Source organism: Struthio camelus, chromosome 1 (assembly GCF_040807025.1).
Source record: "Struthio camelus isolate bStrCam1 chromosome 1, bStrCam1.hap1, whole genome shotgun sequence".
In the NCBI taxonomy this organism is placed as follows: Eukaryota; Metazoa; Chordata; class Aves; order Struthioniformes; family Struthionidae; genus Struthio; species Struthio camelus.
The window spans coordinates 120,624,776-120,644,741 of record NC_090942.1 but is presented as its reverse complement, the minus strand read 5'-3'; the positions used below and the strand labels follow the sequence as shown (position 1 = coordinate 120,644,741).

Below are 19,966 nucleotides of genomic sequence, written 5' to 3'. Positions count from 1 at the left end.
CTAGTTGGAAACCCTCAGTAAGAGTTGGTGTCAACTACTCTAAGAGAAGGAAGGTGAACATCTCGGGATTTCCACCGTAACGTTACTATTTTCAGTTTGGGATGTCTGCCTTTTGTGATGTTTCTCTCTGCTTTGCTAAGGAGAATATAAAGGAAGCACAGTTTAAATTCCACCAAGTTGCACTTTTAGCTATTTACTACCCCCCCAAAAAAAAAAAGTTTTACTTCAAACAAGGTATTTTTATTTTGCAATCTTCATACACTGTGTTAATTGCCAACTTCTTATCTCAAAGGAGAAGTACATAGAATAAACTTTAACCACAAAAAACTGATTATAAAAGACTTCATCACATTTAAGGTGATAATCACCACCCAAACATACGTTGAACTGAAGTCTGCCCAGTTGTTGGCAGTTGTACAATCCGTAGAAGCAGGAGTTGCTAGTGATGTAGGGGTTTCATGCACAGAAACTTTAGGTGCAGCAGCAGCCTCAACTGCTGGTTTTACAGAAGCTGGAACTTCATTTTCAGGTATTTTCTCTGCATAGTTTGCAGGGAACCATCCAGTTTTTCCCTTCAATTCTCCACCAAGCCACCCTGGTTCTCCAGTCTGGCTTTCATCCACCTGTAGATGCAGTAAGTTGCCAGGTTAAAAAACATAACATAAAATTGGAACTTTTACTTTAAAAACCCATCTCACTCACAGTAATTAACTTTTTCTAGTTACAGGGAAATTGCACCTTTTTTATAAATAGAAAATCCACCTAGAATTTTGTTATTATTATTAAATTTACCTTTGGAGGATTATGTTGGCAGCAATTCCTTCTATAGTATATTAAAAGTTGAGAGAAAATTTTGCAGCACAATGCTGCTTTTTCAATTCATTGTTTTCAAACTAAAGATTTTCTTGATGAGGAAGAAAAAGTTTTATTTAAAAGTCTTCACGCATAAGCCAAACATGGGTTTTTAAATAGTTGCTGTCATAGTGCAGCCGACTTGGAAATACTAGTTCTCAAGAAATCCATTAAATATTGGTATTTCTAGTTTAATGCCAGGTACAGTTTTTAGACAAGTTTTCCTAGATTTCCTTTTGAGAAAAATAGAACAAAAAGCACAGCGTATTAAGATCAACACCCATAGAACAAACCAAAACAAAACCCACATATATGCCAACATACTTATACAAAACAATTCCACAGTAAGTTTTTGTATGTAAATCTGCAGACCTCTGTGTTCTTTTAGCTCTCGCTCTCACTCTAATACCTTTGACAAGCCATAAACGACAGGGCAAAACAGAGTTATTTTTGCTCCTGTATTTTAATTTCTGCTTGTTGATGAATATGAGCTTGATAAACTTTTGCAAATATCCTATTTTCCCATTTACTTCTTAAACATTTCACACATTTGTTCTCCCAGCTCTACTGACAGTCTACAGCCTTAGTCTGCTATGTCACAAAAGTGACATAGCAACGTTCCCACATCCAGCAGGAATTGCAGAAGGAAAATTAATTCACTATAACTACGCCTTGTAACCTGTGAATCAGTATGGTGGCTGAATACTGAAAAGGCAATGCCTGGAAATTGCAAAAATTTTTGAAAAGAAAAACGGCAATAATTGTTTTAGGTAACACTTATGGTAGGCTCTGTGCTTTAGCTACTAGTCCCACTCTATCCAATCTCTTCGATACTCCAAAACAAACCGAATTTTCAAGCAAGCCCTTTAAAAATTAATAGGGTTTGCGCCTTTGACGTATAAATAACACCTACTCTGTACAACAGTCTGCTGTGCACGGCTGTAGATTCCCCAGCGCTGGTGAAGAGAGCAGTAAAACTAGGCCAGCAATGATAAGCCAGCCAGATGGCCAACCCTACACAGAGGCCGGTCTTTGGCAAAAATCTCTCTCATTCATTTAGGCCAGTAGCAATTGGTATTTTAAAATACATAAAAGTTTCAAATGACAGCATAACTCAAGACTTGACTGCTGCAGATAACAGTACAGGCAGTTAGAGAGAGATGCCTCATTTTTAAAATTTTAAATTGCCTGACATTATCGCATAAAAATCAATTATCAACCCAAGGAATTTGTTGATAACAGTGCGTTTAATGAGCTAAGGTACTGGAAATAGTATCCTTTTCAGTCAAGGGAGGTTTCAGTATATGATAAAGTTATACAGCAATAGCATATAGTAGCGTCTTGAAACTGCTGCTGCTACAGTTGGAAACACACCTATGAACTCATTCTATCAATTTTAGCAAAATGTAACCTGATCGGCTGCTTGTTCGGAGGGAAAAATGGCGGTAAAAAAAATCATTTGTGGCAATGCTGCAAACTAGTTGCCCTAGAGTAAGGCTGGGAACTGGCTTTTGCTAGAAGTGACTCAAACTGAAGCAGTAAAGCTGCTGCCTCTGGTTGTCCCTGGGTTACTCATCCGAACTGCCGCCTTAGGCCATGTGGCCCGCTGACTGCCTACTACTGTAATCTGTATCCCACACTCTTCTTCTGGCGCAAAGCAACCCATTACTTCTGCTTTTTGTTGGGTCTATCTTCTGTCTCAGTTCCTACGAACTCCAAGCAAAACAGAAAATAAATGGACTACATGCTTGACCGGTTCAATGTGGCTTTACTGCAGTGCAGAGCAAAATTTCCACTGCAGCACTGAATGGGATTGTTAAAGCAGCAGCATGAGCGAGGGAAGGTCACAGCACAGGGTGAATCTTGGGAGACAGAAAGAAAAACGGAGCGTCAGCACCTGGCTTAAAGCTGAATAGTCAAATCAGGAGTACCATCCACACAGGTTTTTTTACTCTCACTGAATTGCTCAGGTGGTAACTAGAGTCACTAACGTACAAACAACCAGCACAGAAAAGGTCAAAAACCTGTTACTGCGACATTCTGAAAAGGAGAATCTTTAAAATGAATCACAGTGATACAGAAATGACTGATTTTTCAGAAAAATAAGTTTTTGTACAAGCAGATAAAAAAAAAAAAAACACTACCAGAGAGATTTTTAAAATAACCATTTAATGTCTCCTTAGAAGACAATTTTAAGTTTAAAAATTTCCTAGAACAGCCTACTAGGCTGGTGAAATTTATGCTTCTTCCATCAAATTAATTTTTCTAGAAACACTCTATAATCATGAAAAGATATGTTTTACAATATTAATTTTACAGTTAACGAAAAATGTAGGTTTCTCAGGTTTTCATATAAAATACGATGATGTAGGAGCGTAACAGAACCATAAAGGAGTCTCTCTGAACCTCTGTAAAATTCATTTGCTCTAATTTTCTTTTTTTCATATATGTCTAATTCTCTTATTTCTTACATATATGTGAAAATAAGAAAAATCAATGCTTCTTCCTATGTCCCTATGACAAACATTTTCCCAGATTATTTTTCCTAGATTATTTCCAAAATAAACTAGACATTAAAATGTCTAAAACCCTAATTACAGCGGGTGGTTCTTTTTGTTTATTCAACCTTATGTTAGAGCCACAGCTTACAGACGCTTACTTCTAGCAGTGGCACACAACAAGTGACCATAAGAAGTAACAGTAACACAACTCTTATCTATACCTACTGCTGCTACCGCTAACATCGCTGTCAACAGGACTGTTGGCTTCGCAGTGGCCTGTTCCACTTTGACCTGGCTTGTGTATCACTAGTGGTGCACGTTCACAGAAAGAGAAGCTCTGTCTTACACTCTACTTATGAAGACAAACACTAATACTCTCAGAAGAGTATTTAAACAAGGCTAAAATAGTCCAGTTTTGTTCGACGATCTAGCCATTAAATCATCCTTTGAATTCTATTTGACTTGCAGGCTTTTGATCTGGATATTTTGAGACTACTGGAATTCCTATTATAATGTTCAATATAAGCTCAGCAAGCCAGAGGCCATACGTTGCTTACGCCTACACAGAATCTAACACAACAAGGCTTTCTATGTGCCTAATACAAAGAACAGTAATTCTAACTTTCACAGTCAACAGCTAACAAAATTGACAACAAACTGTCATTATGAAATTGTTTTAGACATCCCATTTAAGCTTCTTTTATGAACTTCCTGTTTAAGTTATGTTCTGCTATCGGAGTCACTACAGTTCACTAACTCAATAATTCAACTGTATTTCACTGAGTTTCTCTAAGTTTATTTAAATAAGCTGAATTATTTAAGAGATTTTCAGGAACAACAGAATCCATTCATTCACTTCAAGATGGAGCTTAACAACAGCAAATGCCAGCAGGACTTGTCTTGTAAGAGGCTAGCCAAAGGAAAAGAATCCCATACATTGTATAGACAAATTCATATACATAATAGACACTTAAGTTCTTGAATCGACAGAGCCCTGGACCAGGCACGGCTTTCTTGGTTCACAATATTTTTGTTCACAGACAAAAGCTTGGTTAAGCCATAGCTGGGGTTATAAATCAGTCCAGCTTATAGGGAAAGAACCTTAAAGTACATGGAAAAGTAAGAAACACAGAAAGCAGAAATCCAAGGTAAGATAAAATATAAAAAAATCCTTTAATTAAAAAAAGCAGATGAATTAAAAAATACAGCCCATGCCACACACTCTCTAAACCACTATACAAGATACTTCGGCGCTGTAGATAACAAACACACGTGTCTGAAAGGAAAGCAGAAAAAAGCCATCCTCATGTATACTTTCACAAATACTTTTCCTTCCTAAATAAACCGTCATCGTTCTCCCTCATCTCCATCAAGATGGACCTTAAGATTAACGCACTGCTGACAAAAACTGTTATAAGCTATACAGCTAGTAAAGCCACAAGTCATTCTAATATAATGAATTTTGCAGTCCTATTTAAATCCAGGATTTAGGACTGGTTTCCACGTACGCCATGGATTTGTTTTTCAACTGGATTTTCTACCTATAGCAGTTACAGTTTGGGTAGCATGTCCTATATAGCTACATGATTACAGAATAGGATTTCACAAGCCTGTATGGACAAAGCCATGTAACAGTGTTTAAAATGGATAAGTACTAACTTTACTTATATTGGAACATGGTTATTCTAAAAAATATTTATTTTGCTGCACACTCTAAACTCCTAATTGTACAGGTCAGCTTAACTACAGAGCTGCATTTATGTTGCAAATGAGAAATTAGATATACTCTAACATGTACACTTGTAAATTATTTTTTTCTGAAAAAACATAACTGACTTGCACCTTTTAGAAGCACATGACAAGACAAACATTTAAGGACAAATAAGAGTCTAGGAGTCCAAATGCCCATTATCAAAAGTAAGTTCTGGTCTGTTGCACTTAAATTACTTTTGACAATGTTAGTTGGTTAATTTTACCCTAGATTAATTCAAAAACAAACTACATGGTAACAAATCTGCATTTATAAAAATGAATAGATTGCATAGACTTCCTAACAGTCATATAGCACACTTACCCATTCCCTTTTAACCTCCATCAGGAAAGCAATGATTTAAAGCAAGGCAGAATTATAACACATTTCACAAAAGTCTCTTACTTACATTAGCTTTTCTAAGAGTAGCCCATTTAAAGCGATTACTACAGACCAGGAGATAAATCCCACAAAAATCAGTCATCAGGTTTAATTATTGTCAAAAGTAAGTTAAATTAAAAAAAAAAAAAAACTGAGCGCCAGGGAATATTTTTTGTAGTGTAACGTTCAACCGAAGTCCAAAGTAGCATATAGAAAGACTTGGAATATCCCCAAGTCTTTATTTAAAATGTGTAAAGTGCTCCCTAAAATCATGTATTTTTGTCAAAATGTTATTTCCTGCTGAGTATACCTAATGGTGATCCTCTTCCTCCAAAAAAAAAAAATTCTTACGTGTCTAGCCTACGATTTATTCCCTAAGAAAGTAAGATATAGCACTTTTCAACAGCCTAAGGAGACCTGTGTGCCTATATCCTCTCTAATTTAACAGGTGACTGACCAATATTATTTTCTAATGAAGAATAATAACACATTTTATTATTCAGAATAGGATTGAGCCTCTTCCTGAGTCACTCAGTAGTGCTACTAATTCAGGATTCACTTTATTATTTCACGAGCAGATTCTAATGCCACAAACACTGTTGTGACACAGCTGATTTAATAAAAAAAAAGAAAAAAGGCTGAGAGATGAAAGCTCACTTCCCCCAGAATACATGCTTTGTTTTTTAAATGATAGCCTACAAAGTGCATTTTTTTCCAAATCAGTCCTCACCAAACTCAGTCAAAATGCAACAGCTCTTAAAATATATTTTGTTGAGTAGAACACTACACTGAATAAACTTCTCCACAAGTGAACATGATATCATTTAATATTTACACTAGGAATTTTTATTATGAATAGACATATGCATGTTAAGATCATACTAGCAATTTATTAATTGCACATCTACAATCACATTTTTAGGTTCTGAAGTTTCCATTTTAAGGAAATGATAACATTTTCTCTACTTCATCTCCTCTCTGAAAATAAATGGAGAAGTATCTCACAAAAGAGTTAGCTATTTTTAAGTCAATAAAAAAGAAAAAAAAAACAAGAATAGAACAAATTATTTTACAAACAGTTCCAAGTAACAATTATACTAGATCATTATGTCAAGAACTGCCACAAAAAAGTTGTAAAAAAAATTCTAGTACTAATGGAGAAGTATCAGCACCATACAAAGACTATGTTAATGCTGATGTGATTGTGACAAGAGTGTAGCCATCTCCTAGTTTAGCATAATTATTTCACGTGGTATTACACTAGGCATCACGTTCTCTTAATAAAGGTAATTTTCAAAATTATATGTTTTTTAAATTAAAAATGTAAATACTGCTCCAATATTAATCTTATAAAAAAGTAAATTTTTTATAAAAACATATTTTATTTATCAAAGCTAGTTTTTAATTTAACACATAGTAGTCACTCTCTTAATAGCAAATAACAGTAACAATATCCCCTAGCTAGTTTGAAGGACAAGAAATTTCTCACTGAGATAATTTTTGTTTAGGAATATTTTCAAACACTTCACACCTCAGAGAGACACACAACTCAGCACATTAAAACTGATACAACCTGTTCATAGATGATGTTTAAACTTTACATTACAATGAACTCTAGGAAGCCATCCATTACAATAATAGGGCTAATATGCAATATCACATCCTGTATCATTCAATATATACTAAAATATTTTTCACAAATTTGGAAAAAAAAATCTTGCCATATATATTTTCAATCACAAGTGGAAAAGTCTAAGTAATTTTTTTCAAATAATATCACAATCCCTTCTTACCATGACTATGTCGCCAGGCTGAATAGTGATTTCATCATGGCTTCTTGATTCAAAAGGATACAATGCTCTATAATACACTATTTTTACATCCTCCTGAGCAGAAATGCTTAAAGGAGCTTTTTCTGAGCAAAGAAAAAAAACACATACACAAAAAAAAATCAAAACATATTATTTATAAATACTGGAAAAATGATGTGGAAAAACAGAAACAAAAAATAACAAACCCTTACATTGCCCATAGGAAGTACATTATCCCCCTATTACACAAGGTGAAATATGCAAATGAATGATTCAAAATAGAATTTTCCTTTTATTTTCTCTTTTAAATATCACCCGTATAAAATACTACTATATTTTAACTTTTATGACACATACAGCCATTTTTGTAGAAACATTCCTGTACTTAGGATGCAGCATATATAGTTTTTCAAATGTTTCAGTGATTTCGTAGGTTAAGTCTGATCAATAAGCCACAGGTCCAATTCAAACGCCGATTTTCTTGTATATATCAAAAGCATCACAAAAACTTTTACAGGCTGCTTACATATAGCATCTTCATTTGCAGGCTGACTATACTTCCAAAACAGAGGCTTCAAAATATCCTAATACATACGGATTAGCTGAAAAGATGTCACTTACAGATGGTGTTTTAAAAATCACATGCTTGGGTTAAAGACACATTATTAGTGAAAAAAATGCAGGGGAAAAAATAGAAAAAAACACATAAGCTAAATAGCACCTGTATAATACACTTCCTATTTTGTCTGTTCTGTCATAAAAGTGCCTGCTGCTACTCTGCACAAGTAAAACGGAGCAAGGTGATATAATTGACTAAGTCACCTCTAGATTAGCGCTAAAAGATAAAAGATAATTTCTCCTTTATGTAATCCTTCAACAAACTATGTAAGCAAACATTACATTCCTAGTCAGTTCTCTCCTGTGTATGTATCCAAGTCACTGAAGAAGGAACCATGACTCAGTTACTTCAAATAAAGACAAAAATCAGGTTAGAATGCAGGGGAGAAGCTCTCAGCTGAAAGCGATCATGTGCACAGCAGAAGAAAGGAGATGAAATCATAGACTTCATGTCATTTGTTCAGTAGACAACATGCATGGTGAAGTGGGGGAGGAAAAAGGTAAATAAATGACATACTGCTACTATTCTAAAGAAACCCAAAGTATGTATTGCAAATCAACATAAGAGTTGTAATTAGAAGCCCATAAGATCTTTCACCATCTTACGGCCAGTATTTTCTCTTCAGTTTGCACTGTGATTCTCATCAACTATGCTTTACTCCCTCTGCTAAACACTGTATTTTCAGGAAGAATAACGAAGCCTAAAAGAGATCAGCTTTTTGGAGTCTAGAACTTAAACCTTAAATATCTGATTTACTTCAGTAAAACTAGCACCCCACTCTTGACACATAACACTTTTTTGTATTAAATAAGACGGCAAAGCCGAGGAAAGATTTGTTCAAGAGGCACATGCAACAGCATTTCATGACTTTTTGCTCTACCTGCATTTGACCAAGGAGCCTGGACAGCTGGCTTGACTGCCTCTTGATGTGGTTGGAAAAGCTTACTCAGTTTTTCTTGCATTTCCGGTTTCCCCTTATCCTCACTTTCCTTCTTCTTGGTTATTTCTTCCCTTTTTTGCTTTTCATCTTCCTGAATTTTTTTTTGTCGCTGAAGGTCCTCTTCTTGTTGCACTCTATCAAGCCGCTGTTTATCCCTCTCCAGGATTCGCCTGTTGGACAATTAATTTCTTTTTTAAAGTCAGTCAGACAAAAGGCCATAAAAGTTAGCTGTATACCCTTTATGACTTCTGTCATAAAGTCAGTTATCAACCACCCTTAAGAAAGATTTCTTAAGAAATCTGCAAGAAATATAGATTCTTATAGGTGTCTTCAGAAATCTGTAAGAGACCTTTGTTCTTTTTATAAAAAAAAAAAAAGCAGTATCTGTTGAGCTCATAATGCTCTGAGAATTATAAGCTTGATAAAATGCAGTATCTTATACTTTCAGTCCCAGGTCTGCAATTTAACAGTATTTGTGCCTCAGCCTGGGGTTCAACAATATTTGTGTATTCTTTTTTCATGGTTTTTCACAGCACTCACAAATCCCATGCAGTTATTTTAAGTGACGAACCATATGGAGAAAGGAGGAAGGAGGAAAAACAAAATCCCCCTTGGCTGAAGATACAAAACTCCTTAACAAGCAAGAACCAAGATGAAGTACCCTTCAGGACCCTGGAACTGCAAGACTGCTTTTCAAAGCCACTTCCCAAGCAGCCTAGTTCAAGCAATCAGCATTGCAGGATACCAATTTCATTTTCACCTGCCCCACAATTCCTTTGACTCAATCTAGGCTTGTAGATATCAGCCACAGCTACAACTAAACATTTGCAATATCGAATTCATACTATAAAGTTCTCCTTGAAATACAAGCAGCAGCAGATCGTACCCTTTAATTTTTCTCTACTCAGCACTGACTTTAGCTTTAAAATGCAGGAAGCATTCAAGCAGCCAAATCAGTTCTCCTTATTTTCTCAAAGCAACAAACACCTCTAGGTAAGTCTCAAAATAGTGAGATCGGCAACAGAGCAGTAATCAGAAGAGAATGCCAATCCTGTTGTGGGAAAAGGAGTAAAGATATTTACCAGGTCCATACAGCACCCTTGCCGAACTATTCAGAAAATTTCACATTCCCAACTGTAGAAGTTAACAAATCCCTTCCCTCCAGAGAGGACAAGAAGACAGAAGAAAAGAATTAGGATACTCTGCAAGAAACATTTTGCACCGATAAAGACAACTACAAGGCTGTAACAGATGTAGACACACGTCTATCCTTTTTTTCCATGACCTATTCCACTTCCATATGCTTTTCATACTTTTAAAATTAGTGAAAAACACACAACAAGCCGGTCATTGCAGACTTGGCCTACTGCATAGCACATATTTTGTGCAAGGACAATACAGTTTCCTGGCCAAAAAACTGCATGAAAAAACCCTAAATTCCCTAAGGGGAAAAAACCATTTTCCAAACACCGGGTTGGCATCAGAGAGCAAAATCTCATCTTCTGTCAATGTAAGTTTTCAGTTCACAGGTATATTTTCTGAGAGATCTGAAGGTACCCAGTAACAATGGCTTGTGTAAGATGGCAATTACTTACAAAGTCAAAAAATCTTTAGTCCTAAATGAAATCGCTGATGCCATTTAAATACTCTGCATCATTACACCCTGAGTATAGGTGAAGACACTAACGAGTGTGAAGGATATCAGTTCCTCCTCTGTGAATTACTGTTAGACTTTTCTGCCTCCAGTGTAAAGTCATCTAAATTTATAAATTCTCTGCTCTGTCAGCCTCTTCCTTCAAACACTGAATTTGTCCTTGATGCATTCACTTGCAAAGTATTCAGAGCCAGTTATTCAGCAGTTTTGCTGCAACACTGAGGCTGCACCATATGCACATGCATAGCTCGAATTCTCTTTGGACTTTACTGGCGACTGAGTTTGGTCATATGGGCTTTAGAGGGCAAGCTGAGTTTTAAATTATGTTTCTAGTAGAGTGATTAAGTCCCCCCACACTTATAAGCCACGTTAGCTCCAACTGCTGTAGTGATGAAATGTGTTAGGTTTTATTGGTGGGGGGAGGAGGGACAAAGGGAGGTGTTCTTCCAGAGAAACTGAAGAATTTTCTTCTTTGATTGTTATAGAAGCTAATATTACATACAGCTGAAGTTGAAGACAAGGAAAAGAATAAGAGACAGAAGCTGAAGAAAGCCTAGTGGTGAGCTCCACAGCTTGGGGGTAGGAACAGGAGACTTGAGAGTCTTTTCATTACTTTAAGACTTCTGATGTGATACTTATTGTGGAATATGACCTCTAATCTGGGATTTACCTACATTTGTTTCCACTTTTTTAATTTCCTTTTTTCTTTCACCAACCACATCATACCACTCAGGCAGTTCTTATCCCAAAGACTGAGAGGAAGCTCATTGTACTCAAATGTTTTTCTTTTTCCTCTGAATTGTGTATTACTCCCCCAACCACACAACTCTGCACATAATTAGACTTAAGATATTCAGAAAAGCCTCTATGGTTATCAAATATGTAAATATGCATATTTGTTTGCTCAATTAAATAAGTTACATACACAACTCAAGGCATAATTACCAATACAATATTGTTGATGTGGTTCTCAGAACACACTGAATGTGGTTATTCATTAAACCAAAGGCTAAAGTGCACATAGATTTTAGACTATTCTTTCTTTCCTGTTACCAGAAACATTAAAACATGGTATATTTCTGTAAGCATGACAGGGCAATATCCAGGTTCTGACGTATTAATCACCTGCCTGGTTCATTTAGGTGGCTGTTAGAAATCAGTACGATTGGTAGACTGCTCATTATCAAGTACAGCAACTACTACTACCTAGAAGCTTAAACATTTGGGCTGCATGACATTTTGCATTACCAATAATGCCTGAATGCTCATCTGGCATGAAGAGTCAGATATGAAGTTTTCCATGGCAGGAGTTTGTTCTTTTAATCCTTTTTGGAAGTAAATAGAATATTTTAAAATATTCTGCCATGGAGTATTTAATGTTCCTATTCCCAATACCTCAGCAGCCTTCTCAGTTTCCTGGAATGTTCCAACATAATTACCATACTAAGTGTAGTCATTCCTCCATCATACAAAGGTGTTCTGTTAAGAACTTTTCTGCAGCTGATGCTTAAGATTTTTAAAGGCATAGACTTTATGCAAATAACTTGTCTAAACTTACCTACTTTCTAGTTAGAAGATTCTGTTTGAAGATAAGGTTTTCATTGAGATCCTTGTTTTGTTTTTGCTTGAAATGTAAAAATTTGACTCAAAGCAATTACACAGACTATCAATTTGCTTGAGGTCAGTGTAATGTTGCAACCATTAATTTAGGTCCCCTGGTTCACAGGCCTTTGTTTTCACCTATAGGCTAAATGAGGAGACAGTGATGTGTACTGTAAACTGCTTGAATAGCATACCTGAGAGGGTTGCGATCAGTGGCACAGAGTCTAGTTGGAGGCCTGTATCTAGTGGTGTCCCCCAGGGGCCAATACTGGGCCTGGTATTGTTTAACTTACTCAGCAGTGACCTGGAGGAAGGGAAAGAGCATGTCCTCAGCAAGTTTGCTGCTGAAACAAAACTGGGAGGAGTGGCTGACACACCAGAGAGCTGTGCTGCCATTCAGAGAGACCTCGACAGGCTGGAGAGTTGGGCAGAGAGGAACCTCCTGAAGTTCAACAAACACAAGTGCAGGGTCCTGCACCAGCGGAGGAAGAACCCCGGGCACCAGGACAGGCTGGGGGCTGGCCTGCTGGAAAGCAGCTCTGCAGAAGAGGACCTGGGAGTCCTGGCGGACAACAAGTTAAGCATGAGCCAGCAATGTGGCCTCGTGGCCAAGAAGGCCAACGGTATCCTGGGGTGCATTAGGCAGAGTGTTGCCAGCAGGTTCGGGGAGGGGGTGGGGAGGATCCTCTCCCTCTCCTCAGCCCTGGTGAGGCCACATCTGGAGTAGTTCTCCAGTTCTGGGCTCCCCCGTACAAGAGAGACATGAAGCTTCTGGAGAGAGTCCAGCCAAGGGCTACAAAGATGATGAAGGGACCAGACCATCTCTCCTATGAAGAAAGGCTGAGAGAGCGGGGCCTGTTCAGCCTGGAGAAGAGAAGACCGAGAGGGAATCTGATCAACGTCTACAAGTATCTGAAGGGAGGGTGTCAAGAGGATGGGATAAGATTCTTTCCAGTGGTGCCCAGTGACAGGACCAGAGGCAACAGGCACAACTGGAAACACAGGAAGTTCCCTCTGAACATGAGGAAAAACTTCTTTCCTGTGAGGGTGACAGAGCACTGGAGCAGGTTGCCCAGAGAGGTTGTGGAGTCTCCATCCTTGGAGATACTGAAAAGCTGTTTGGACACTGTCCTGGGCAACATGCTGCAGGTGACCCAGCTTGAGCAAAGGAATTGGACTAGATGATCTCCAGAGGCCCCTTCCAACCTCAGCCATTCTGTGATTCTGTGAGCAAATGTCTGTCTAGATCAAGAGTATAAAAACACCACAACTTCCAAAAAATAAAGCAAAAAGCTGCAGATGAATGATGTCAGAGAGAACTAGTTGCTAGCCTACATGTCATTTATTTCTTATAATAACATGTCTTACAATAAAAATACACATGAAAAACAAATTACCCAATGTGTAGCGAAAAAAATATTACCTCTGTATTTTGTTTTAGTATAAGAGATAGAACGTGTTACACTGTTCAAGAACATCTCTAGGTTTAGAAACACACTAAGCATTTAAGTGAAATTTGTAAATATCTGTGTATGTCATTGATGGTAGAGAGTCGCAGAAAGATGTAAAACCTCACCTCCACAACACACTTTTCACTCAAGGACAGATCAAGAGATTCGCCTTATTTCCAAAGGGGCCATCTGCACTGAACTGAAAGCTGATCTAGGTCTTAGATATTCTTCCCATTTAGTGACGTTTTATTTGAGATCAGATTATGTTTCTGGAAATGTAAAGTTTATTATACTTGTTGGCAAAACACTTAGCACTCGATACCTCCACAAAGACAGCTGAAACTAGAGCAGTTTGTTACCTTTGAGCTTCTTTTTGCTTTTCCAGTTCTACTGTCTTCCTTTCTTGTTCCTTCTGTTTCAGTCTCTCAGCTTCCAAGTTTTTTTGTTTCTGTAGTTGCTGTTTGTTATGTATTTCTCTCAGCTCCTAGAGAAAAAAGTAAAATATGTGTAACCATATACTACCTGAATCATAACAAACGGCCCCATATATTTCATTGTGAAATAATAAAACTTGCAAATGCTTCAAAATCTCTGTTCAAACTTTCAATATGACAAAAAGCTAGGGCAGACATTTAAGGTAGATTTCAAAGCTCTATAAACCACTTACTGTTCACCTATTTTTGCTCATATTAGTTGAGATGTTAATGATTTAAGACATAAGTGAGCTTTTTTTAAATGCAACTTTAAAAAAAAAGTTTGACAAAATGTTTTATTTTGTTTCTTAATTTGTTGAATTCATTTATTAAATTCTGTAAAAAAAAAAAAAAAGGCCTCTGAGCTGCCCATATTAGCAAATGTTTTAGTTTATTGGTTTTATTCTGAATTAATGGCAATTTTCCTGCCAAATAAACTGCTAAAGAATCTTCAGGATTGTTTTATACTCAGAAGATTGAATTCTTTAAGCAATGTCTTTGGGATGAAATTGTATACGGATGAATACTTTCTGTGCCACAAGTAATGGTTTTGCTCTAATTTGCTTGATACGTTTTTTTTCAGTATGAACACCAAATATTAACACAAATATAAACTTTATCCTGAATCTTTTTATATAACGTAGAGTTTTGAGTCCAAACTCCTCAGTATTATAAGGAAAACAGGATAGTTTACTTAAAATCGAAATTTTTCATTGAAAAAGGCCACATTGAAAAAAATAGTATGGTTTGATGAAAATATTGTATGCACAAAAATATTCAGTAAATGTCTGGAGCAGGAAGCTGTGTCCAACTCCACACCTGAGTAATGTCTAATTTTATTGAAATATATTTTGAGGCTTGCACCAGATAGGTTTTGTTTAAACAAATCTTAAAATGTTTATCTTAATTCGCTCAGGGATTGAAACAGTTAATCTTTTAAGTATTATTCATACATTGGGATACTTTTTCAGAAACTCACTATCTGGCAAATTTCCCAGATAAAGATTTCATATAACCATTCTCTTGAATTGACTGAAATACAAAAAACTGCATAACAGCAACGAAGATGAGAACTAAACAGTAAAAATGATTCAAAAGGCAAAATAAGGAAAGCTTTGATAAGCTAACTTGATAACATTATTAGCAACTTCTTAGCTATAATTTCCTAAGAGTTAAAATTTAAAATTTGTTTATTTACAGATTGGAGTTGCCTATGTCTAAAATTTTTTGTTAGTGAACTATATGCATGCATTAGTGCTTTAAATTGCACATCAGGCAACACCAGATTTTAAGATAATGTCAAAATAGCTACATTATGAAGAGGAGTAGCGTATGACCTTTGCAAGGCATTAAAAAGACTTCTGACTGATAAACGGATGACAGTTTAGAAAAAGTTAAATTGAACCTAGTGTCCTAGCTCTCAGACTCATCAATAAAATGAGCCTCAATTTTATCTTCAGGGAAAACTGAATTCAACTTTGCTACAGAGATAATCAGTTTCTATACAAGTTTTTACTACTACTACTACTTTGCTGAGACTACAAAGCTCACTGAAATATGGAGATAATTTGGGCAATGCCATATTTTATGACCACAGTTATTTTCCAGAGTCACATTAAAGCTTAGCAGATTCTTAGAATTTAGAATAGATATTACAGAATATAAAATAAACCATTTTTGCAAAACCTCCATAATTATTCAGGCAGGATAGCGCCTTTGGGAAAATCTTTAAACCCTGAATGCACATGGTTATAAACATTCATGCATAGCCTGATTTTGGACTAGGGAAAAGGATTACTGAAAAAGAAAGGCATTAGCAATATTCACCATCATGGGGTCTTAGCAGTTGGCCCATAAGGAACAACGAGAACGAGGGTTCAGGACACTGCAGTGAACACAAATGATTAACTGCACCTAAAGCTAGAGGCAGCCTATGACTAAATTATACATTTCTGTAGCCCCAACTCAAGTGGTTATTTTTAATAACTTTATATTATTAATTCAGCTTCTTTAATATTGTCACACTTGTAATGTACTGAAGTACAAAGAATTTGACCCTTGTTTCAAATTAACTTCTCTGTGGGAATCGCACATACCAGCTTCTCTACATGATCACCCGAACTCTCATTTTTATCAAAAATCCATGCAGGTGCAAAGGAGAAATATATCCGTACAAGCATAAAAACATTAGCAATATAGTTATCTACAAGCATTCATCTAAAAGGACATAGACTAGAAAATGGCACAGATGGAAGCAGACTCCCACCTGGCCAACAGTGTTATGCATTTCTGTAGTTTACAAAAATCTCCAAATGCACAACACTAAGCATGTGCAAAGCTCCTGAAGCTCAAAATACTACTGCTGTGGAACACCAAACATCTTGAATAGTATTAACCCTTTTAACACGCTGTTTCTCTTTTCTCAGTAAGGAGACTGTCATTCAAAGCACTGGTGAATTTTTGACTCCTAATTCAGTTAAGCTTTAGTGCTGGCTTCAGCTTAGAAACCCTTTTTTGCTCTACTTTCTCTGCCTTCCCTTCATATTCATTCCTTCTTCTATCATTTAACTTTGTATGCCAAAAGGCTCAAGTTTCCGAGCAATATCTTAAGCGCTTGCCTATGAGACAAAAGCAAACTGCAGTTGCTATTGAACAGAGAGAACCAGGATAATCAGGTATTTCTAATAAGGCAACACTGAAAATAACCTGTTGCTACTTGCAAAAGTTTAAGCTATTTAGATAACAGTGCTTTCCAGGTGTGCTCCCCCCCCCACACACACACACCTTTGCATTTTTATCCCATTCATTCCAGCATTTGAGGAGTTAAATAGGAATGATCTCTAGGCAAAAGAAAGGGGAACTAAAATCCTTAAGAGTATTAAGGCCATCATAATTACAACAAGCAAAAACCCAAAATATGACAACACCCCAAAAGCTTTAAATAAGACAGTGCAAATGCAAGTATCTGAGCTTAGTTTACAAATTTCTTGTTAAGAGTAAACTAGAAAGAATGATTCAGTTCTTCTGTACTCACAGACTCAGGAGGACTCTACCTCTAACTCCAAATATTCTTTTTTTCCCCCCTTCAGAAACCCTTCCTTAATTCTCAAATCCATAAAAGCAAGTCAAAACTCACAAGACGACTGTGCACTAAACATTATCTACTTCCACTAAAAGTCTAACTACAAGGATAGTCCAGACTTTATATTTTAATTGTAGCTTAGACATACGCTGCTAAAGGTAAGACATACGTCACTTCACCGCCAAATACAAAACTGTGGACGTTCTAGCCATGAGCAACGTTTCCATGCCCATCTGAAGAAAGTAGTTTCCCATACTGAATATGCACAGCCGGATCACTAACGGCTGCATCACAAACACTCTCCAACATTTGAATTCCAGTCCAAATAGCTAAACAATTTTGTTTGCTTGTATTGCTCCTTTATCCATATGTTTAGTTAAGTTAGGGTATCAAGGGATAGTTCTGCAATTAATAAAGCTTTCCATAGACTTTTTAGCACATTGCTCCCTCTCCACTAAGCCAATGTACTAGTTCAGTGTTTTGTGAGGAGATTTTTGCAGAGTGACATACCTAAAACAGGTCAGAAAATCCAAGCTAGTTTTGGAGGTAAAAATGAAATAAACAACCTTCTTTGCATCAGCTATGAGGAAATACAGATTTGATCAGTATTTTATGCAACAGATCTCTGTTGCTTTGCCAACTACCAGTGGGAGGATGGAGGAGAGAAAAGGATCTCCCACTGTACTATAGGACACCAACTGAACAAAACTGTAGTAACACTTCAACAGTCAACAGAATGAAATTCAGCACAGTCCTACGCTCACCTTTCATGAAGACAAGCAACTTAAAAGCTGTACATTTGCAAATTGTATATTGTAACTCTGAAGACATAACAAGGCTTTGTTAATTTGTGGTGTGCAGGACAAGGCATATCTTATTCCAAAAGCAGAAAATAACTGTTACCTTTCTACTTAATTTGCAAACAGACTAACAAGTACAGAAGTAATTTTTAGGTGTTATAATAGCCACATTTAGGCATCCACCTAATATTGAATATGAATTAAAATATGAATTTCATACAGCAGAGTAATATTCACTGCATACAGACAAGTCATATTGCTATGAAAACCTGAAGTTGTTGTAATGCAATGGTTTAAGCCCAGATTTTGCCTTTTGACCAAAAGACGAGAGAGTTTAGGACACGCTTCAAGGATTACGTCCCAGGGTTTCCATCACATCTCCCCTTGAGGCAAACCAGAGCATTTGATCCCAGGGAAAAGAACCCTGCAGTTCTGTGCTCACTGAGGCTTTCCTGCAGCAATGCTCTTCTACCCCATTCCCTGGCTCTCAAAGTGCCCGTTTTGTCCTTCACGGTCAGTTCCTCCTCTCACCCCACATTACAGCTGATTTGACCCAGTCTGGGATTTGATAAAGGGAATGTATTGCTATCTCTCTCATACCCAGAATCACAAATTTGCACTACTCTGTAGGAATAGCTGATATAAAAGTGTTTCCTGATCAAAAATTCTGAACATCATGACCAAAAATAGGCAATTAACTTAAACCTTGACAAGTCAGACAAGCAAGAGAAATAACTAACTACTACCTTGCCCAGGTTGTAATGCAAGCCACACTCCTCATCTAAGCATTAAGGATTAGATAAAGAATCAAATTACACTCTTATCTTTGCATATGTTTTAGGGCTAGCACCTCTTACTAAATACTAACTTAGTTAAACACTGCACACTCATCTGTTTATGGTAAAGTGAAGCACATAACTGGAGGAGGTTCATCACTCAGATTGAGATAGTTGTGTACTGCCTGAGTATGGCATGGAGACCTTTAGAAAGGAGTCTAAGTAGTTGACGCAGCCCAGGAGAACTGCCAGGCACTGCAGCATTGCATCTTCCATTGCCACTGACTGGAAGAAAGAAATGCTCAAATGTAAACAGGCATTCATATGCAAGACTTGTCCAGTGCACACTGACCAGACAGGGACTGACAACAACTGCAACATGACACAAAATGTAAAACAGTCTTAAGAACTTGATTCTGGATGTTCACCACCTCTTCCAGGCACAGAGAATAGCTTCTTGGCAACACTAACTTATTTTTGAAACACTTGTTTAGTGGTTTTCTCCTGTGCATTAACACAAATAAGCCCTAAATGTGTGATTCTTCTACGCTAAATTAAATGGCTATTTGGTCTTTGGAGACAAGAACTGTATTAAGAATTATTTTAATTGCTTTATCTGACAGAGTGTAATGGCTGATCTTTGCATAATTTAGATGTAAATTTAAACTGAACTTAGAAAGAATTTATAAAGTTAAATTGTAGTAGAACCATACTTATACGAACAGAAAACCCAATATAAAAACTTCTATTCCAAATAATTATTCTATAAAGTAGAGGAAATAAGCAAGTGCTAGCTACATTTTTTACTAATATGTGTATCAATATTAATTGTTAGATTTCTAGGTTAAGATTTTTAAAGAGTACCTAAATCTAGACTTCGTGAACCATATTTATGCATAAAAATAAGGGGCTGATTTTTAACCTTGTTAAAGACTTAGTCACTTATTCTACAGCCAAACGCAGCACAATCCACAAGACTACTACTTTCTCTGATAAAATGCGTCACACCTGATTTAACAGGCTATATGTCCAGTTGGAAGCTAGCTAGAATATCTATTTTTTTGCCAAAAAGTACACCTTTCCAAAAAAGTACACTTTAGCTTTAAGCTAAAACCATAGTGGGGTTTGACTTCTAAGTCCTAGCAGTTTCTTCCTCAAACCAGATGGTTCTAGCTCTATAGACCGTCAGTAAAGATCTACTTCCTCTGAAATACTGATAATGTTTTATACTCCAGAGTTTTTGAAAATAAACCAATTCTTTAAATATTTTAAAC

General features: G+C 36.6%; 1 protein-coding gene across 1 annotated transcript in view; it reads right to left on the bottom strand.

Annotated features, from left to right (window-relative positions):
* The window catches only part of ITSN1 (intersectin 1), a 140,669-nt gene that overhangs the window by 48,031 nt on the left and 72,672 nt on the right, over positions 1-19,966 (bottom strand). Inside the window, exons 18-22 of the mRNA XM_068913096.1 lie at positions 13,921-14,045; positions 8,795-9,024; positions 7,278-7,399; positions 5,428-5,442; positions 382-623 (exon numbers count right to left, since the gene is read on the bottom strand). Of these exons, the coding sequence (XP_068769197.1) occupies positions 382-623; positions 5,428-5,442; positions 7,278-7,399; positions 8,795-9,024; positions 13,921-14,045 (734 nt within the window). The remainder of the gene's footprint in view (positions 1-381; positions 624-5,427; positions 5,443-7,277; positions 7,400-8,794; positions 9,025-13,920; positions 14,046-19,966) is intronic.